The sequence below is a fragment of the Manihot esculenta genome, chromosome 1 (genome assembly GCF_001659605.2).
Source record: "Manihot esculenta cultivar AM560-2 chromosome 1, M.esculenta_v8, whole genome shotgun sequence".
In the NCBI taxonomy this organism is placed as follows: Eukaryota; Viridiplantae; Streptophyta; class Magnoliopsida; order Malpighiales; family Euphorbiaceae; genus Manihot; species Manihot esculenta.
The window spans coordinates 28,099,543-28,121,545 of record NC_035161.2 but is presented as its reverse complement, the minus strand read 5'-3'; the positions used below and the strand labels follow the sequence as shown (position 1 = coordinate 28,121,545).

Genomic DNA, 22,003 nt, shown 5'->3' with positions numbered 1-22,003 from the left:
ATATTATTTTATTAAAATTAAATACACCCATGTTATATAATTAATAATATTTTTAAAATTAATGATTTTTACTTTCTCATTATCTATTAAATTATAATACATTAATAAATTGATGAATAATTTCTATTTAGAAAAACAAAATGATTTTGTAATTTTAGATGAATAAAAAAAATAGAAAAGAAATATTTTTTTGTGTTTTTACAAAGATGAAAATCGTATTGAAGACGTAACAAAATTCATATGGATACAAATTATTTGCAAATAATTTCAATTAATCTCATATGTTCTTTTGTTGTGCATTATTCTCGATCACCGCTAGGCTATGCAACTATTGACATTCGGGCTGCGGTTGAATTTTTTAGGAGAATCGGGCCTAAGACTTAGTAAAGCTTACTATACAAATTGACCATTAGCCCACAATCTAGTTTATAGTGGAAGCAGGCCGAGCTAATCAGAGTTTGAACTCATTCGAGAGGAACCCAACTCATTTAACTTGATAGGTAATAGGAGAGCAAGTTCAGCTATAGCACGATTCTATCAGCACGAGCGCCGAAAGAGAATTAAATGGTCGTCTGATGATAGTGGGCAGGTATATACACTTGTACGTATGACTCTGTATAATAACAATAGGTAGCACTGTAGCAGGATGACAGTTATACATTATTAGATAATAAAGAAAAAAAGAATAAATGAGGGAGGCGTGAACCATTCCAAACTAAACTTACTCATACACACCTAAATCCTTTTTTTTTTTTATCTCAAATCATCAATTCTCAACTAAATATGTTTATTTGACTTTTTTATTTTCTTTTGCTGTGCATCACATATGTTTCCTTTTTATATATTTTTGAATACAATTAATTCTAATTTTTATTTTTGATTAAAAATTCTAATTAAAATTTAAATTTGAAGTCTCATAATTTATGACTAATTAATGTCGAAATCTTTAAATTAAAGTTAATTGATTTTAATTGTGTGTACTTATGTTATTATATATAATCATTAAATTTCAAAGTTCAATATTTTACTTTATTTATGATTATAGTTTATTTTTTAAAATCTATGTTAATTGTAGCTAATTTCAAAAATAATATGTGTGAATTTATATATTACAAAATTTTTTTATCAAAATTATTATGATTTTGATTTAAATTTAATAATTAGTGTGTTTAAGTTTTACTTTTTCTGGAAAAAAAAAATCTTAACGGTTTAATACATTTTATAATTGTGAAAAGTGACGATTATAAGACCCAGCTAAGCTTCATCTGTCCGAATGCGAATGTGCAAATTGCAAAGCCATGTGTGACCTTATCAGTTAATGACAAAATCTAATTCGGCTTATTTTCAACCTTCATGTGCGGTATATGACTTGTTTAAAAAAAAAAAAAAAAAGAAATAAAGAAGAAATTCTCATGGTTTGCTTGCTGTCTTATTCTCTGGAATTTAATTAAAAGAAATATCTTGAATTACAAGGGAACCTAATTATGCCGTGACCATCTAATTGTAGATCAGCCGAGTAGCCGATGGACCTAAATTGACAAATTGTAAGCATTAATAAAATTTAAAAGCAATCAGCATTTTTTAAATAAATAATATATATTGGATCTACTTGTACGTGCAACGCATGGATTGTTCACGGGAGCCTAAATATGCGCTACTTTGCATTATGCTCAAGATTTAACAATACAATACCCTAAAAAGCTTATTAATTATTAGCATAATAATAATAATATTAATGAAAAAAATTTTCGAAGTGAATTTTAATTAATCGAACTATTAAATTAGACTTAAATTTAATAATTTAATATCTATCAATATAAATAATATTTTTTTTATCAATAGTCTAGTATACTTATTTTCATAACTTATGGATAAAGTTATGATTTTTTTTAAAAAATCTGAAATATAAAAAATCTAGTGAGGAAGTTCGAATTTTCAAAAGATTTTTCCTATATGAACATTATGAATTGTCGTTATTTTTTTTTATTTATATTCTAATTAAAATTAAATTTAAAATTTTATAAAGTAAACGACTATAATTCATATTTATATCTGGTCCAAATTAAATTTTTTCGATTTATTATAATTATAACTAAAAGAAATAAGTTGAATTTTAAAAAGTTAATAATAAATTATAATATAATTTTTAAAATTTTATATTATTAATAAAATATAATTTTTAATTTAAATTTTATATTGAAATTAAATATACTTTTATATTTAAAAAACTTTATTTTTATTAATAATATTTTAAATAAAATAAAATGTTATATATTTTAAATTATAACTTTATTTTTCATATGGGTATCTCATGATATCTGATCATTAGAGGAAGGCTGTATATTCAACAGAATTTGGCATAGATATGATGGTCACCATTGATTAATTTAATGATGATTAAGAATGTTGAAATCAAGCACATTGGAATCCTTGGCCTTTTTTGTTAAATTATTTTTATAATTTTTGCGGTTTGCATGTGAGGACACAATTCTCTTTGACATTTGTAGTTTTCAGGTCACGGACTCAAAAAAATTAATTAATAAAAATATTTTTTAATTAAAAAATTATATTATTTTAAAGAAAATAGTTTTTTTTTAAATAAACTCATTTTTCACATTTAAAAATTTTATTATAATTTTTTTATATAAATTTATTAATATATTTTATTTTTAAATAGAATTTAATAATAATAAATAAATTATTTTATTAGAAAATATTTTTCACTAAAATTATTTTTAAAATATAAATTATATTCCATTTTCTTGTAATTACTTGTAGACTGTACTTGTATATTCGGATATTCTTATTTAGATTGAATGTTATTTTTAAATAATGACGTTTTTTTTAATTAGAAATTTTGAGTTTGAATTTGAATAGGTAATACTTTTAAAAATAAAAGTCTAATTTTATTTTCTTAAAAAAAAGAAAATCAAATTTCAATAGTTTCCATAAGAATGCTTAAAAATTACTAAGGGGAAGTATAAGTCTCCCTTATTTAGCTAACACACTCAAGAAACAAGCGTTTACAAATCGATTTAAATCACAAATACATAATTCAAACAACCAACACAATCAAACAGAAAATAAATCTAAGTTTTTATGCGCACTGGAAATCAGATGGAGCCTTCTTGCCACAGACATTGAGAAGCAAGCTCAGGGAGACAGGAATGTTAAGGTTAATACCCAATACGTTAGCTTTGATGGCTGTGCAAAGGCAAACAGCAGCCTCAAGATCGACAAGTCCTTGGATGAGAGAACAGCAAGGTTCTACTGGAGGCTTGCCAATAGTGACGTTGAGCAAATCACCCAGCACTTTGGCACATACGCCGAGTTTAAGTGCGTCATTAGGGCATTTTCCTTTGGGAGGTGATGGAGTTGGCGTTGGTTTTGGCTTAGGAGATGGGCAGCCACCACCACATGCAGAGACTAGGGAAAAGAAGAGAAGGTTGAGGGCGAAAAAGAGAGCAAGTGATGCTGTGCTTTTTGAAGCCATTTCTCAACCCTAATAGCTTATGTGCTAGTGATTAAAGTGAGTAGCTTTAAGCTATAGCTGAGTGTATTGCGATGGGTGAAGGGATTTGCAGTGGAGGGTGGGTTTATATAGGGGTTTGGGAGGAGTGTTGGGTCTTGAGATGACGTTAACGCGAAATAATTGAGAGAAAATATTAGAATAAAGCCATGGGCCATGTGTGCACTTGGGATTTTAGCTGGCAGTGTAGTGGAAGTTTGTGCAACCTTATTTTAGATGCTTCTTTAGTGGGCTACCCAAATTGCTATATTCCCTTCCTTTGCCGTTGCATGTAAATCAGGTCAAACAGAAAGGTGAGACTAAGAAAAATCCGTATTCGTATGAAAGATGTGAAATTTTTTATTATAGCACAGTAACATGGCCTAGGATAAGAAGAAGATAGGTATAAGCCTAAAATTCATCATTTCAGTGAATACTCAGTAACTGACAAATCCCCCTGTGTAAAGCCATAAATTTCTTTCTATCAGTCTGAGAGATGTGAAAACCTTTTCTTGAGATTTGTTCACACATCAAAGGTTTTATAATCCGTAAAACTACCATTGTGTTACAGCTCTCCCAAGCAAAATACATCTAATCAGAACAGGAGATAATATTTTTTCATGGCTTTAGCCCCTGGATAATTTTTTTTTTTCTTCCAATTAGAGCAGGAGATCCTAGCACCAATGTTGGATTATCTTTAGAATGAAGAAAGTCAGATTAAAGAATTCTGGAGATAGTCATTCAATTGATATGCTGCTAATAGGGCTTGATTATCCATTGGAAGATCTCAAGAAGAACTTTAAGAAGAAGAAGAACAGAAAGAATTTTCTAAAAAGAAACTAGAAGAAATTGCTCCATATGTGGACAATGTACGAAAATAAATTTCTTTTCACATTAATAACTCCTTGATTGAAATAAAAAATTTCAAGAATTTAATTTAATTTTTTTTTATCAATTTTATCATTTGTAATAGAATAATTATTTTTATTTTGATTTATAAAATTTTTATAAAAATTTATTTAAATTATTTTTATTCAAATGAATTATATCAAAGAGCAATGGCTCTTTATATATAAGAGTCAACATATTAATCATATATTTAATATGATGTAATTAAAGATGTAATTAATAACATTGCAAATTTGATTACTTTATTTAGTGATACAATTAGAATTACTTGTTTTGATTTATTTATTTTTTATAAATTATTATCGTGTTAATAATTAATTAATAATATAATAATAACAATACCTTTGAAATTATGACATATGAGATAGAAAACACTCTCATATCGGGCCATTCAATTCAATTGGATTGGAGCATATTCGACCTGCACACTACACAGATCAAATTTTCCATCCCTCCAACCTTATCTATATTCAGAATAAATAAGTTGAACCAACCAATATTTGGAGTAAGTAGACTAATCTCTTTAAAGCGACAGTGACCATTAAGGATCATAATTGTTCGTGCCGAAAAATTGATAGAAGCGACACATGTGATAGTCCAGTTTAATATTTATTAGCCGATTGTCCACTATTAATGAATTTAACACAGCGCAGTACGTCATTATCCAATTTAAAATGACGTCCGTCAAAACGTTCTAATATAGTCAGGATATTAAAATAACAGGACGAACCATCTATGGAGACAAATTTGAACTATCTCACATCCAAAAAAACTCTTGATCTCTCCTAAAAACCTCAATCTCCACAAATTAAAATAGCTAATCCATTAACTTTCACTCCACCCAATCAAAATCATTAACTTTTTTTAAATCAAATCTTTGCCTACGTATTCCATTTCCTTTTTCCGCCGAATATCAGGTATATCACTAATAATAAATTAAACAATAAAATAAAAATTGTCATTCTTTTACATTACTTAATTTTAGCATTTCCTTCACGAAGTGTATGTCCTTCCGAAATTGCAATAAACTCAGGTAAGTTAAAATGAATAATGCCAGTAGCACATAGGAAGATAGAAATAAAAGCTGAATTTTAATTTCGTACAGACCCATCAATCCCAACTTTACCCTGGATTTCCTAACATTGAATCGTCAACATTCTACTTGATAATATCACAAAAATAAAATTTTAAGTCATGCTGCTAATAATTTCATCCAAGTTGATTGACTTTAATTGTATGTAGAGAATTAAATTCATATGCTTTCCCTTTCGGAAGAGAAAAGTCCATTTTAAGTAATTTTGTTTTTAATCTCTATTATTGGTGTTATATTTTTTATTAGATTAATTACTTATACATTCTTTTTATTTAATTTATAAAAATTTAAAATTTAATTAGTGAAATTTAGAATATAATTAATATTTTTTTTAATTAAAAATTAGAGGTTGGAGAAGTAAAATTTGATATCTTTCAGATTTATATAAATACATTTTTCGTCAAATTAATATAATTAATATTTAATATTTTATATTTAAATAATTTTAAATTTATTTTTATTTAATTTATAATAATTATTATATATAATTCCATATTTGGAAAAAAATTGACGCGGGATGTGATAGCTGATAGGTTGAAATCAAATAATTAAGCATGGAATCTTTGGCATTTTTTTAATTATTTCTATTAATTCTGTGGTTGAGCATGTGAGTACATAATTCTAATTGACATGTATGGTTTTGAGGTCACGGACTAGACAATCACAGTCCTTATATTTGACTTTATCATTCATGAAATGTTTGACCCACATATTCCTACTTTATCCATCCAAGGAATAAACACAGACTTTCTTCTTTTTTTTTTTCTAAATATATATATATATATATACTTAATTAAATATAATAAACAAAATTTTGAACAGAAAATATTTTTAAAAAAATATTTATTTTAAAAAGAAAAAGAGCCTAAAATTTGAATTATTCTGAAATTTGATGGTGATGGGATGCCCGTATTCCAACTTCTAGTTTGGCCATCTCTTTCCTCATTGTATGTGTGGGCAATTCAAATTCTAATTTTGAGCACTGAAACAATTAAACCCTAATTTGTACCCATATGAAATTTTAACTTACTTGTCATTACTTTATACTTCTTAATTTATATTTGTATACTTTTACTGGCGTTGGAAATTCCTTCTTCAAAGTTATTTTTAAATAATGTAGTATTTAAAAATATATATATTCAGTTATCTCTAAGATGTGAGATGAAAAGATATAAATTTCTTCTCTTAATCATTGATCATATGACAATATTATTTTTATAATTGATGTGAGGTGAGAAGATTATTTTTAAATAATTTTGTATAATTTTTTAATTTTTAAATATATTAAGTTTTATTAAATATTAAGAAATTTTTTTGAGAGATTTTTTGAAAATAAAATAAAATAAAATAGGATATTATAGTTTAAGAAAAGAAAGTGAATAAAAATTTTGGGATAGTAAAAAAAATGGACAAAAACTAAGGAAATTTTAAGCTGTAATTAAATCTACGGACTTGTGCTGAATTTTAAAGATTAATTTTATTAAAATAGAAAAAGAAATCAAATTTCATTAGTTTCCCATAAAAATGCTTAAATATTATTAAGGGAAAGTATAATTTTCCCTTATTAGCTAACACACCAAACGAACAAAAGTTTACAATTCGATTAAAATCACAAATACATATTTCAAACAACCAACAGAATTAAACTAGCTCCACAGAAAATTAGAAATTTAAGTTTCTAGGCGCACTGGAAATCAGATGGAACCTTCTTGCCACAGACATTGAGAAGCAAACTCAGCGAGAGTGGAATGTTAATGTTGATGCCCAAGATTTCAGCTTTGATGACTGTGCAAAGGCAAATAGCAGCCTCAAGATCAACAAGTCCTTCGATGAGAGAGCAGCAAGGTTCTACTGGAGGCTTGCCAATTGTGATATTGAGCAAATCACCCAGAACTCTGGCACATATGCCTAGTTTAAGTGCATCCCTAGGGCATTTTCCATTGGAAGGTGATGGGTTTGGGTTTGGGTTTGGGTTTGGATTTGGGTTTGGGTTTGGGTTTGGGTTTGGGTTTGGGAAAGGGTTTGGGTATGGTCTTGGCCTAGGAGATGGGCAGCCACCGTTACATGCAGAGACCGGGGGAAAAAAGAGAATGTTGAAGGCGAAAAAGAGAGCAAGTGACGCTGTGTTTTTTGAAGCCATTTCTCAAACCCTAATAGCTTTTGTAAATTATGGTAGCGATTACAGTGACGAGCTACAAGCTATAGCTGATAGTATTGTGAGGGGTGAAGGGATTTGCAGTAAAGGGTGGGTTTATATAGGGCTTTGGGAGGAGGCTCGGCTCTTGAGATAAATGTTTTTTTTTTTATTGAAAGATAAATACCCACAAACTGTAATTACTGGATATAAATCAAATTATAGAAAATTTTGACAAAAATTCATGAGATGATGTTAAAACGAAATAACTAGGAGAAAATATTAGAATAAAGCCATGAACCCATGTGTATACTTGGGATTTTAGGTGGCAGTATACTGGGAGTTTTGTGCAATCTCATTTTGGATTCTTCTGTTGTAGGGTACGTAAATTGTATATTCCTTTCCTTTGACGTAGCATGAAAATCCACATATATATGGATCTGTTTGGCTTGCACAATAATACCGATTCCACTCATCACCATAAGCTGTAGTTTTCTCTTATTTCGTTCGAGTCTCTCATGAAGGAAGATAGCAATGTGGGCTAGCAAGTTTATACCTTTAGGATAATTTTGGTGTGATTAAAAATAATTTGATAATCAAATCTACCTAATTCCCATTGATGGAAATTCTCCCTTCTCTTACGACTCCCTCGAAATTAATGAATAGATAGGCCACATATTGCTGAAGAGACATCAGTGATTTTAGATATTGTCCTTAAATTAACAATCTTCAAGCTTTTACTTGACTACTTTTCTTTCTACTTTATTAGCATCAAAACCCCACTAAGTTATACTTGATTTTTACTCTTTCCTTGATTGATGGCTATCCACTGATTTCTTGGATTAGGATATTCCAAATCTTTTACTTCATAGAGATCTTTTTGTAAAGCCCACAAACGAAAGAGACCTCTGTTTAATATTCAATCATTTAGCCATCTTTCATGAACAAAAAGGAAGAAAAAAACGAAAGAGACCTAGCTGGCCAGCTATCACATACTTGCTGAGAGATCTACAAGCATTTTCGTCTTTAACATTTAAGTTTTAGCTATTTGCTTCGTCTTGAGAGAAAAAAAAATCAAAAAAATTTTTTTTTTTAATATAATTTTTTGTGCGCAAATCCACATTTCAAATTGGCATCATCATCAAGTGGTTTCAGTAAAAAATCCAAATCATGATAATAATAAGCTGATATTATTATTTTTCCTTTTTAAGCGATGAATAAAGTATATTTAATTAAGATAATAGAAGTGGCATTGTCTTTATTTTGGTGTGATGAATAGACTTGTAATCTTGGCGTATTCATCTTGGTGGAGGTTGCCTGCTGGATGGGAATGTCACGGGCAAACCTAAACCTACCATGGGCTCCACAGAGGATCCAAATTAACAAAGAGATATTTTTAAAATAGAAGCACTGATTAATAAATTTATTCGTAATAAGACTAAATAATAAATTTTTAATAAAAAAATCAACTTAAACCCTTGTCATGATTTGTTAAATTTCCTGGTATTCACACCTTGTAGAGCCATGTCTCCATCTCCAGCTCTCCTTGACAATTACCTTACTTTAATTAAGTCAACATAAAATAATGAGATTTTATGCATGATTTGACCTGAATCGGTTAAACACTAACCACATATTATGATTTGATTGCAAACAAGTATATATCACTAATTCTAATAAGTCGGTTCACTTAATTACTAAGAGGTGGTTAATTATCAAGTACTCTTCCTTGGCGTTTGCATGCAGCTGCAGGGCGTTGACAAACATGCTATTTTGATATTTTTTGCTTCTTCTTCCTTTTGATTGATGATTGATCTGCAGACTAGGGTTTGCATGCAGCAGATGAAATTAATGCAACCACTGATCCAAACTGTGTCAAAACATTGGGCAGTTAATGTTAGTTGATATAGTTCTGTTCGTATAGCTATATCAGATGAAGTTTCACTGTAAGAATCTGTCTTCTTTTTTGGATGTTATGTCTGCCTCTGCCATGTTATGGTAGGCCAGCTAGCTTAACTACATGGGAGAAGAGAAAATGGTTACAAAAAAATTTCATTGTATATAGGGACCAAAGATAGGGATGTAAACGGGTAGGGTACCCGCGAAAATTAAACTACCCGAATCCGAACCCGATTTATATTAGTAATATTCGAACCCGTTTCGAACCCGATTAAAAATTAATTTAAATTATCCGAATCAGTTCCAAACCCGATTATTATTATCCGAATAAAATCCGAACCCGTTTAATCTTATATATTTTAATTAATAATTTATATAAAAAATATTTTTCATTAATAATTTTTATTTAAAAAATTTAATATTTCTAAAGAATATTTAAATTTAAATTTTTAAATAAAAATATATAAAAAAAATTTATAAATATTATTATAAAATATATTTTTTATGTTAAATTAATTATTTATATAAACGGGTTCGGGTAGTGGGTACCTTGTACATAAAACCCGAATCCGATCCGAACCCGCAACGGGTATTATTTTTAAAATCCGAACCCGTCTCAAATCCTATTGTAACTACTCAAATTCGTTCTATTAGGGTTCGATCGGATCGGGTACCCGAAAATACCCGATCCGTTGCTATCCCTAACCAAAGAAGAGAGAAGGTGCAGCAGCAGACACATGGGACCTAAGTGTGGCTGAAATTGTGGGAGCCCATTGACATTAGATCTTCTTTTTCTCATGTTACCATCTTAACATTCTCCTAACCAAACTGGACCATCCATCGTGCGTCTTCCACCAAATTTTCAGATGGGATGATCCAATTCACCGACTTTATGAAATAATTTTTTGTGGGGTACTCTCTCTTGGCATCTCCTTTTTAACTTAACCACATGATATTGTCAGATCAAACAGAGTCGTCAGATTAATTTCACATTTATTTCTAAATATTCAGTTTAATTTAGTAGTAAGTGTTTATCCAAATTAACTCAAAATAATCAATTTTAACTCATTTAATAAAGAAATAGTCATTTTTAAATTATTCTTTTTGTTTTTTTAATATTATGATAGGTTTGATTATTTCAAAGATATTGGCATTGGACTTTTTTTTTTTTTTTCTTTTTTCTAGATGTTCTCACTTCCCGGCAAGACCTTAACCTATCAAATGATCTTCAAGGCACGGCATCTAACTACTATTCTTAAAACTACTATTCTTAAATTGACTAATCAAAATGAGTTTGTATCAATTACCAAAAATCTCGGAGTCGTCACAGTCTCGGACAGATTCTCTTGCTTCACATGCACAGATATCCAGCTTCCTACTTCTGAGGATTCAAAACATTTGCTTTAATCTCCTTTGTTGGAGGAAAATAAATTGTATCTAGAAAATAAATAATTTTTTATAAAATAAATAGTCTTAATATTCTTTGAGATTTTCTTTTCACATAAGCAGTTTATTTTTAATTAAGATCATTGAATACATGAAGTAATTGTATCCGGAAAATAAATAATTTTTTGAAAAATATTTTTTATAAAATAAAGTCTTAATATTCTTTGAGAATTTTCTTTTTACATAAGCTGTTTATTTATAATTAAGATCATTGAATACATGAAGTATTTTAAATTAATTTACTTATTGTATGTTTTTTTAAGAGTGAGCAGTATTCGGTTCAAATTGAAAAAATCGATCAAATTGAATTAATTTAAAATTTCGATTTAATTTTTTATTAATTTCAATTTAATTTGTAATTTTAAAAATTTTGATTATTAGTACGTGTGAAAATTGAACAAAATCGATTTTAAATAAAAACTAATCGAATTGAATCGATTTGATTCGATTCGATTCAGTTTGATTTGATAAATTGAGTATTTTAATGAATTAAATAAAGTACCTATAAGATTCATCATATTTATTTGATTAATTTTAGAATTAATCACATGTTAATAAAATACGAATTAAACCATTGATTCTACAGTCTACAGTACGTACATTATATTTACAGAATCTATTTACTCCAATTTAATTCTAATTCTATTAATTTTATATTTGTGCAGAAAATTTTGTAGTTTGATTCATAAGTAATAGAAAATAAATGCACAAAAAATTTTCAGTAGAAAAATAATACAACTAGACAAACACTTTTGAGTTGGGCTGATGAACCCATAATCTATTGAGCCAACCCAATCATACTCTAGTATATGAATTTGGGCCTGTAAGGCCATCCAGTATCCCCATTGTGTTTCCTGAATTTAGGCAAAAGTAATGATAGAGAGTGGGGAAAAGAATTCACACACTCCAAATTTGCGGACCCTTTTTGTTTATTGGTTGCAATTGAGATTGAAATGATTGCCCATAGAATAAGAAACCCTTGTGCTAGACAGGATAAGAGTCACGGGATGCCCTAGCTACCCTAAGCTACGCATGCCCATTAGTCAAATCCTGAGATCCAAACAACTAAAAACAATACTTATGGGGAAAAAAAAATTGTAACCTAGCCAAAAATAATACTTGAAACGACAAATATGACAAAACGACTCCTATATTTGGTGTAGAATCTCTTACATTGCCAGCTTTGTTCACATGTTTCCATTCTCAACGTCATTAACTTTCTCATGCACTATCCATTCTCAATCACTCTATAAATTCTAATGCACATTCTTCTCAAAAAGAGCAAATCACTTGAGAGTGGATAAGTGTGAGGGAGATGGACGCCAAGAGTTCATCAGCTGCGCTCTTCTTCTTCATTAATCTTCTATTGTTTGCCCTAGCAAATGGGTGCAACACTTGTGTTCAGCCAAAGCCTATCCCAAACCCTAAACCAAATCCCACCGGAAAAAGCTGCCCGAGAGATGCCCTAAAGCTGGGTGTATGTGCTAAGTTGCTTAACGGCGCAGTTGGTACTGTGGTCGGAAACCCACCAGACACCCCTTGTTGCTCTATACTTCAAGGGCTTGTTGATCTAGAAGCAGCCGTGTGCCTTTGCACTGCAATCAAAGCTAACATTCTTGGCATTAACATTAACATCCCAATCTCCCTGAGCTTGCTTATCAACACTTGTGGGAAGCAACTCCCCTCTGACTTCATTTGTGGCTAAGCATATCTATGTTTCTTGATATTTGTCTCTTTGGTACTAATTGAATTGCTTTAGTTTGGATGATTTGTGTGTTTTGCTTTCCAAATTTGTGTGCTATGTTCTGTAACCATTTGAATGTTCAATAATCTTAAACTGAGATTACGTTTTCTCCTAATGTAATTGAACTCGGATTACACTACGTTCATTCATTCTATATCACTTCATGATTGTTTATATGCTAAAATAATTGATAAAAAAATCATATAATGTTCTATTTAAAATTTTAGTATAAATAATTTACTTATTTATTTTTGGCATTTTTGGGTGATTTTTCATTGGGTGGATTTAGCCCACAGAAAACATCAGTCTAAAAGGCCCAATGCAAAACCCACCATGGAAGTTGAGATTAATATACAGCCCAGAGGGCGGCCACGGAAGTTCAACGTCCTCGCCGGTGATGTCACCAACAGGCTACTGACACCAGAAACAATGAATCCCACATCTTAGTTTATTTGAAACGTGGAAGGTGGCAAAAAATAAATATCAACTAATAATAAAATAACATATCTCCAATTCCAAAAGTAATGGGAAAAGTAGTTATTTTCATAATAATAAATGAGGTGGACTGATGACTCGACAATATTATCAACTATGAAATCGTGATTTGTATGGAATTGGTCACAATCAAATTGAAATATCATTAAACAGTAATCAAATCCATGTGAAGTTAAAACTCGAGATTGAAAGCCGATTTACATTTCAGAGTTGTGCCCAAGAAAATAGGAAGAAAAGACAAAATACTATATATTGGCAATTTGGCAATATTCTTACAGGTGATTATCGTGTCTAGGTGTAGCTGCCCTGGATGTTTCACGTTTGCCTTTCACATTCTGTTTCTGAATATTATATGCAGTGCAGCCCACAGATCCACGCCTCTCTTTAGCTTCCCACTAAGAAAGCGAGTAATTCGCTCGTGCCACTCTTTGAAAGCATTACTTTTTTAATCACATTATTGCGCATCTTAATTAATTAATTCTCATTATAAGATTGGAAATCCGATTATTATAATTGATAATCCACTTTTTGTTGTTGGGTGATTTTCACACATTTTGATTTAGTTTTTTAATCTTAATTTTTTTAAAACTATTTTAATTTCAATTTATATATTTAAAAACCTTCTTTTACGTTTGGATAAATATTCGATTTTAAATTGAACCGAATAAAATGAAAATTGAAATTTTATTATTCGTAAAAATTAAATCGAATTATTTTTGAAGAAAAATTGAATCGAATCAAATTGATTTGATTTGATTTGATTCTATTCGATTTGATTCTATTCGATTTGATGGATTGAATTTTTAATAGAATTTTTATTTTTTATGTTTTATTTTAAATATTTTAAAATTTAATTGAAGTATTCTAATCTTATTTATGATCTAATCTCTCTATATTATTAAAAATATTATACTATTATCATTAATCGATTTGATTTGATGTTTTTATTTTTTTCTGAACTGAAATAATTGAAATTTTAAAATTAAAAATCAAACCAAACCGAATAAAAAATTAAATTAAATTTTCAAATTAATTTAATTCAATCAATTTTTTTAATTTAAATTAAATATTGCTCCCTTTAATTATTGCATGTTTCTAAATTAATAAAATTTATATAAAAAAAAATTCTATCTCCACTTCGAATTTGTTTTTTTTACCTTTTTCTTTCATAAAGATACATACTAATAAGTTTAATATCCACAAATTAACCGTAGTATTTAAATAATAATAATAATAATAATAATAATAATAATAATAATAATAATAATAATAATAATACAAGTAAATTAAAAATATTTATAGTAATATTTACTAGTTTAAATATTTAAAATTTATAAAGTTATAATTACAAAATATGAAATTATAAGAGAAGTAAAGAGGGAGAAATAATATGTTATTTATATTAATTAAAAAATTTTGTTATAGTAAATAAAGTGAGTCTAATAATACTCAAATTAAAGGTAGAGGAGTTTTAAGAAAGCAATATTGAAATTTAAGGATCAAATTGAAAATATTAGGAGTCTGAGTGAAAAATAGGCTATATTATTTGAAGGGAATTAAAGTTTTGAATGATTAAAGAAGTTGACTAACACAATCCGGCACATTTTGATGGTGCATATTCATCAAGAAATTAATTAAGATGCATTTGTCTCTCCAATAATTAAATTGAATCTTCCCCAGTTGAAACTTCCCCAACAATTAGGGATTTAATTATTCTATAAATTATCATTAATTATCCTAATCCATCCCTAATTAATTTATCATCTCTCACTTTTACCAAGTTTCAAGTATACCCAATTTGATTTAGTATTCAAAAACATATTACTCATTTGAAAAGATTTAAATTCAAATTCGCATACTCTTAATTTCTTATTTAATTCATTCCAAAAAGAAATATATTTAAATGTTTCAATTTTGTCAATTTAATTTAATCGAAACTGAAATTAAAATTAGAAGAGTGTGATTTTGATGAGGTGGCTTTTTTATTATTATCAAGTATGAATTTTGTTTGACATATAATTAAATAATAATTATTATTAAAAAGTAAAAGGTTTATTTTTTTTCATATTGAAAGACATTTAGTATTCGGACTGAGGTTGGATTCTAAAAAAAAATAGACTCAAAATCTAATAGATTTCACTAAACAGTTCGACCATCATCACGCCATTTAATTTAAGGCTAAAGCAAGTGATTGATCCTAAACTTGAATTCATCAAAATAGAGTCTAATTCGATAACATGATAAAAAATAAGAAAGCAGGTTCAGCTATTTTACAGTCTATCAATATACGCACCGAAAAGAAATTAAATAGCCGTTTTGATAAAAATAAATACACTAATATATTCATACGCATGAATCTATTTAATAAGAATAGATCATATTATAATAGAGTGGCAATTATATATCATTAAAAAATAAAAATAAAAAAATTTGCACATGGTAAACTCTACACATTAACATCACGTACCAATTACCTTTTAAATTATGACTTAAAAGCTACAAATATTTCTGTTATGGCGTACCAACTCATCGTTTATATTTATATACTGTTAATCTTGCGCCGCGTATACGGTAGGAGATTCAATGATTCTATCTGTTCTTTCTCTCTTCTATTATGGGGATCTTTTTAGTGAGAAATCAACAAACCAATCAGTGAATAAGGATTTTTGACTTTTTTTTTTCTTTTGCATTTAAATATCTATAATTGAGGCACCTGTCGTGAAAGTCTTTGGAGGATTTTGCCTCTTCGGGATCCTCAAAGAATACTTGGAAAAATATTCTTTGAATCTTCATCCCACTTTGATACCATCTTTCTCAATACAATCCCAACTTAACACATTATAGAATTTAAATACTCTGTAATTTTTTTGTTTACAAGATGAATATTATCTATGTTTGCTACAAAAAATAATAATTAAATTAAAATTTTTATTCAAAATAAAATTTTAATTTTCTTAATTTAAAAAATAGTTTAGATCCTTAACAAGAATATTCAATTATAGAATAAAAGAAAAATGCAAGGTTGCCTGTAGGAGATGTGCCGCCCACACGACCGACCTTTCATTGGTATACTCAAACCCAATTGTCCACCACATGCCACGAGGTTCCTGTTATAATTTATTTTATTTTATTTTTCTTTTTTCAAGAAAATGAATTACTTCTTCATAGCTAATAAAAAAAATTAGAAAAATTTATAATTTAATTCTTAAATAATGTTATTATTAAAAAATCAAAATTTATATTTTTAAAAACCTATTAAAACATTCTTATTTTTTTTTCAATAATAAAATAATTTTTTTACCTATTTCAGCCGTTAATAATATAACAAAATACTAAATTACCACTCTCCTTCTCTTCATCATCATCATTTTTATTCTTATTAATCGTTGATGTTTTTCTTCTATTATTTTTTTCTTTGATTCTTCTTCAAATTTTTTTTATTTTTCCTTTTTAAAGAGAGAAGAAGGAAATTTTTTTTTTTCTTTATCATCATTTTCTTCTTCTTCTTCTCCTTTTTCTTTTCCTTTCTCCTTCTTCTTTTTCTTCTTCTTTTTCTCCTTCATCATCATCTTTTTCTTCTTTTTCTTATTCTTTTTTAAGGAGGAGAAGGAGAAATTATTTCGTTGACGAAAAGAAATGATAAGAATATTTTAATAAATATAAGAAAAGATAAGGACATTTTAATAGATATGAAAAAAGATAAAAACGTTTTAATAAATTTCTGAAAATATAGGGACTGATTTGTTAGTAATAATAATATCTAAGGACTAAATAAAAAATTTTATTTGAGAGTCAAAATAAAATTTAAAAATTTTCACTCCCATACTTTATCTAATTTTAACAAATAACAAAAAAGAGGACGACAAACTATTTTATTGACGAAAAAAAAATATAAGAACATTTTAATAAATTTCTAAAAAAGTAAAAACTGACTTGTTAACAAAGATAATATTCAGATATTAAATTGTAAATCTTCCAAAAAATTATTATTTGTAAGTATATTGATTCATACCTCATCATTTTCCTTAAGGAATTTTATAAAATATAATTTAATTAATTTTTTTATCCATTCAAGAAATTTAATTCTTTAAATTGCAAAAAAAAAATCATTTTAAAATAAAATGGAAATCATTTATATTTTTAATTTTTTAAAATTTTTTATTGTAAAAATAATTGTTCCAAAATAATTCTAAATATAAAAAATAAATTAAATTGTTTTTTAATTTACAAATTAATAATTAATAATTCTCTTTATAAAAAAATTAAAGGAAATTTATCTGTATATATTTTGAATTTATAATAAAGCAGTTCATGTAAAAATTTCTGGTTGGAGATTGAATTATTAGAGAAATTATTGACGGTCAACTATCTACGCCAATTGCTTAATCAATGACTCATGTGGCAGATGCTCCAACGTCAGTAGCAACTAGCAAATTGGGATGGCTTTCCCTAAAAATAGAATCGTCAGTGTTGTTAGCGTTTATATTTGCATCATCCTCATTTGCCCTTCTGAATACATTTGCGTCATTGTTCTCTCATTTTCTCACATCTAATAAATAATCAATTTTTTAATTTCCACTAAAGTTTAAATGAGTTTAATTTTTTTACCAATAAAATTTTTAATTTTACATTTAAATACAAATAAAATTTTCCTAATCAAATATTATTTTGTAATAGTATATTTAATTCTAATAATATGCTCTTATTTTAATTTGTAATTTTAAATTTTAATAATTATTTATCAACTTAAATTAAATGGTCTTTTGAACATCACAAAATCCCCAAACTCCGACTATAAAAGCCCACCATCCTTCACATTTCTCGTGCCACATCTTTCCATATTCCCTCACTGGTATCTCTTGCATCCCCCTTTCAATCCCAAGTCACTGCGAAACCTATCACCGATGGATAGTGATCTGCCTCAAACACTGGGCAAAACAATCCCAGATGCCTGGGACTACAAGGACTGCCCAGCCGAGCGCTCCAAAACTGGTGGCTGGGGAAGTGCTGCCATGATTCTAGGTCCTTCAATAACGCATGCATACCATTTGAAAGCTTTCTCTTCTCCTGGATTTCTTTCCTCGTACATCTTCTCTGTAACTCTAGCTTATATGGGAAATTTTTTCTTTTTTACCTTCAGGTGGGGAGGCTTGTGAGAGGCTTACTACACTCGGTATTGTTGTTAATCTGGTGACTTATTTGACGGGTACTATGCACTTGGGCAATGCTACCTCTGCCAATACAGTCACCAACTTCCTTGGAACCTCTTTTATGCTGTGTTTGCTTGGTGGCTTTATCGCTGACACCTTTGTTGGAAGGTTTGATATTGAGTTTCATGCTCTTATATTTTTTATATCTTTCCTTTTCCATTGTTAAAAATTTGCAACTGATTAGTATCTATCTGTTATTTTTCTAATCTTGGACAGGTATCTCACCATCGCCATCTTTGCCACCGTGCAAGCACTGGTAAGGTCACCGACCCCTATTTGAAACCGTTTTCTTTACTGACCCAACAATGAAAAGAAAAAAAGTTGTCCTTCAAGGCATTGACCCCGCCTTTCCCCTTTACCTGCACCTGAAGTTTGTGGGTTGCACGTCCTTTAAAATTTTGCTTTCTTTTTATGCATATAACACCGATTTTCGGCCATGGTGAAGACATTTGGTTAATATGTCTTTCCTTTCCTTTTTGGCTTATTATAGGGTATCACAGTCTTGACCATCTCAACCGCAGTCCCAAGCTTGAGGCCCCCGAAATGCGTAAACGACACAGGTTGCGTTCCTGCAAACAGCAAGCAACTGACAATCCTATACTTAGCCTTATACATGTATGCCCTGGGCACCGGCGGTCTCAAATCAAGTGTCTCAGGATTCGGTTCGGATCAATTTGATGAGACAGACGATAAAGAGAAAAAACAAATGACAAGTTTCTTCAATTGGTTCTTCTTCTTAATAAACATCGGCTCACTGGGTGCAGTTACAATTCTTGTTTACATACAAGATCATGTAGGGAGGAAGTGGGGATATGGCATATGTGCTTGCGCTATTGTGCTAGGCCTAATCGTGTATCTATCGGGCACAAGGCAATATCGGTTCAAGAAATTGGCAGGCAGTCCATTGACACAGATTGCCACTGTATTTGTGGCTGCTTGGAGAAAAAGACACCTGGAAATGCCTTCAGATCCATCATTTCTTTACGATGTTGATTTTATTGAAGAGGGACACAAGAACAAGCAACGACTTCCCCACAGCAAGCAATTACGGTAAGTCTTTAATTTACCGAACGTAGCTAGAATTCATTTTCCTTTTTTAACGTTGTTGAAGATGCATTAATATTGAAAGATTTCAACTAGCTAGGACAAACTAATTTTAGTAAACATGATACGCTTTGTCGCAATGTGGACAAGTAATATCTAGGGTAGTTGGAAGCATAAGCTTAAATTATCTGTCAATGTGGGCGACTTTTGAAAAAATACAAATATAATTTATTGGTGGTAGCCAATCTGTTTGCATAATAATTGTTCACTGTAGTCCAGACATAACCTGCCTCTGCGAAAAAACAGCAAAATTTGTTCTGTAGTTTTGAGACTGGAGGAATTTTACATGATTCCATATAGGTAAAAATTTAATAAGGTGTAAACAATTACGTGAAAAGTAAATCTCCTGAAAAAAAAAATCAACAATTTCCTTTTTAAATAAATGTATTTTATTACATGTTAAATTTTTATAAACTCGCCGTTTGTAATATTAAATTGCCGTTTTATAGTATAATTTTTCGAGACCGTGTGCCACTAGAAAGCCAAAACCAGTCAATGCATGCAACTGATGAAAAGCGGTGCGTCATGGTTATGTGCTCAGGCCTCAACTTCTTGTCCGTTTAGCTATAAAGGACAAATTAGCTCTCATTTAGGGTAGCATATCAATAAAGTATCACATGCCCTGTTGACATTTTCTTTTTCCTTTGGGAAGCCAGGAATTAGCTAAAACTCTCACATTTATCATCTTACTTATATTACTGTTAAAATTATTTTTATATAATTTAATAATAAAAATATCAAAATAATAAAACAATTTTTATCATCAACATCTAAAATGATATTTTTTTCAAAAATAAATTTCTTGAGCCTCCAAACTTAATGCTAAACAGGTCTTTAAGCTAAGTAGACCCCAAAAGCTTGATAACTGCTGCCCTAAACTGGCAGTTACGACATGGAAATCTATCACGTGTTTGTCTCTGCATCTTCCCGTGCTATATACGACTCACGGACAAGGACAAAAGATTCGTCGTTTTCTATACTGTTCATCACTGTCTAATAATAGAAGTTCTATTAACCCTTTCTTTCCAGTTTTTTCGACTGACATGTGACCTAAAATGACAAAAGAACAAGCAACAAATCATGTCCTTAGTCATTATAGGACCCACCAATTATTTCTTGCTAGTGGGTGTTTATCTTGCATCTCTTTTTTTTTAATGTCTTCTTTTAATTATATGTCTTAACCTATGATTTACTTTAATTATGGTACAGTTTCCTGGATAAAGCAGCAATCAAGGATCCAAAAATCAACGTGGTAAACAAGTGGAATCTATCAACCTTAACAGACATAGAGGAAGTGAAATTGGTACTTAGGATGTTACCTATTTGGGCTACCACTATTATGTTTTGGACAGTTTATGCTCAAATGACTACATTTTCTGTGGCACAAGCAACCACCATGGACCGTCACATCGGAAAATCTTTCCAAATACCGGCAGCCTCCCTAACAGTGTTCTTTGTTGGAAGCATTCTCTTGACTGTGCCAGTTTACGACTGGGTTATAGCTCCAATTGCTAAAAAAGTTCTCAAAAACCAATATGGGCTAACCCCATTACAACGTATAGCTGTGGGTTTGGTCTTCTCCATAGTTGCAATGATAGCAGCAGCATTGTGTGAATTAAAGAGGTTGAGAGCTGCAAGATCAAATGGTTTGACCAACGATCCAACGGCTGAGATCCCATTAAGTGTGTTCTGGCTGGTCCCACAATTTTTCTTTGTGGGGTCTGGTGAAGCATTTACATACATTGGGCAGCTTGATTTCTTTCTAAGGGAGTGCCCTAAAGGAATGAAGACAATGAGCACAGGGCTGTTTTTGAGCACTCTTTCACTTGGATTTTTCGTTAGCTCATTGTTGGTTAGTATAGTGCACAAGGTGACAGCGCACGGGCCATGGCTAGCAGATAATCTGAACCAAGCCAAGCTTTATAATTTCTACTGGCTACTGGCCATTTTGAGTGCTTTAAATTTTCTGATATTTTTGGTTTGTTATAAATGGTATGTCTATAAGGACGAGAGGCTGGCTGAGTCAGGCATTGAGCTCGAGGAACTTGATGAGCCTGCAATGCACTGAAGGTTTTTTTTTTTTTTTTCTGGTTTTTAGCTCACTATGATTTTCTGTTGAACAAGACAAAAGATTTCAATAATTTTATATCCACAAAGTGCATGAATAGGATAAACAAGATGTTTAACTTTCTGATAATACAAAATTAAGAAATATATTTGTATATATGAGCAAATTGGGATCTCCATGCATTCTCCAACAAGGAATGCCACATGACAATCAATTTATTATTGACATGAACTAAAATATTCAATAATTATTATCTGTCAAAATAAAATATAATTTGCCTACCTGCTTTCTCCCAGATGGGATATGCCTCAGGTTTTAATTATCTTAATTGGGTTATGGGCGTCATATGAAAATTCAATAATTTAGGTTATCGAGTATGAGTTGATCGACAGT

The 22,003-nt window shown here is 29.7% G+C and overlaps 4 protein-coding genes across 4 annotated transcripts; 2 read left to right on the top strand and 2 right to left on the bottom strand.

The window, feature by feature from the left end:
* Nucleotides 1–2,965: 2,965 nt before the first annotated feature.
* LOC110619541 (lipid transfer protein EARLI 1) lies at nucleotides 2,966–3,584 on the bottom strand. Its single transcript, XM_021763056.2, has one exon. The coding sequence runs from the start codon at nucleotides 3,491–3,493 to the stop codon at nucleotides 3,098–3,100; it is 396 nt and encodes a 131-aa protein (XP_021618748.1). The 5' UTR covers nucleotides 3,494–3,584; the 3' UTR covers nucleotides 2,966–3,097.
* Nucleotides 3,585–6,968: 3,384 nt separating this feature from the next.
* On the bottom strand, nucleotides 6,969–7,747 carry LOC110619532 (lipid transfer protein EARLI 1). Its single transcript, XM_021763046.2, has one exon. It carries the CDS (start codon nucleotides 7,648–7,650, stop codon nucleotides 7,189–7,191), a length of 462 nt encoding a protein of 153 aa, XP_021618738.1. The 5' UTR covers nucleotides 7,651–7,747; the 3' UTR covers nucleotides 6,969–7,188.
* Nucleotides 7,748–12,241: 4,494 nt separating this feature from the next.
* LOC122721755 (14 kDa proline-rich protein DC2.15-like) lies at nucleotides 12,242–12,848 on the top strand. Its single transcript, XM_043950483.1, has one exon. It carries the CDS (start codon nucleotides 12,305–12,307, stop codon nucleotides 12,692–12,694), a length of 390 nt encoding a protein of 129 aa, XP_043806418.1. The 5' UTR covers nucleotides 12,242–12,304; the 3' UTR covers nucleotides 12,695–12,848.
* Nucleotides 12,849–18,063: 5,215 nt separating this feature from the next.
* Nucleotides 18,064–21,866, top strand: LOC110623244 (protein NRT1/ PTR FAMILY 6.3). The gene is made up of 5 exons (XM_021768172.2): nucleotides 18,064–18,250; nucleotides 18,369–18,546; nucleotides 18,655–18,694; nucleotides 18,929–19,488; nucleotides 20,752–21,866. Exons 1-5 carry the CDS (start codon nucleotides 18,133–18,135, stop codon nucleotides 21,608–21,610), a joined length of 1,755 nt encoding a protein of 584 aa, XP_021623864.1. The 5' UTR covers nucleotides 18,064–18,132; the 3' UTR covers nucleotides 21,611–21,866.
* The last annotated feature ends 137 nt before the right edge of the window (nucleotides 21,867–22,003 follow it).

Bases quoted from the DNA above. Each gene is read 5' to 3' on its own strand.
- LOC110619541 (XM_021763056.2), bottom strand. From the start codon at position 3,493: ATGGCTTCAAAAAGCACAGCATCACTTGCTCTCTTTTTCGCCCTCAAC.
- LOC110619532 (XM_021763046.2), bottom strand. From the start codon at position 7,650: ATGGCTTCAAAAAACACAGCGTCACTTGCTCTCTTTTTCGCCTTCAAC.
- LOC122721755 (XM_043950483.1), top strand. From the start codon at position 12,305: ATGGACGCCAAGAGTTCATCAGCTGCGCTCTTCTTCTTCATTAATCTT.
- LOC110623244 (XM_021768172.2), top strand. From the start codon at position 18,133: ATGGATAGTGATCTGCCTCAAACACTGGGCAAAACAATCCCAGATGCC. The intron at 18,251-18,368 runs GTCCTTCAATAA...TTTTACCTTCAG, and splicing joins AAGTGCTGCCATGATTCTAG to GTGGGGAGGCTTGTGAGAGG. The intron at 18,695-18,928 runs GTAAGGTCACCG...GGCTTATTATAG, and splicing joins TTGCCACCGTGCAAGCACTG to GGTATCACAGTCTTGACCAT.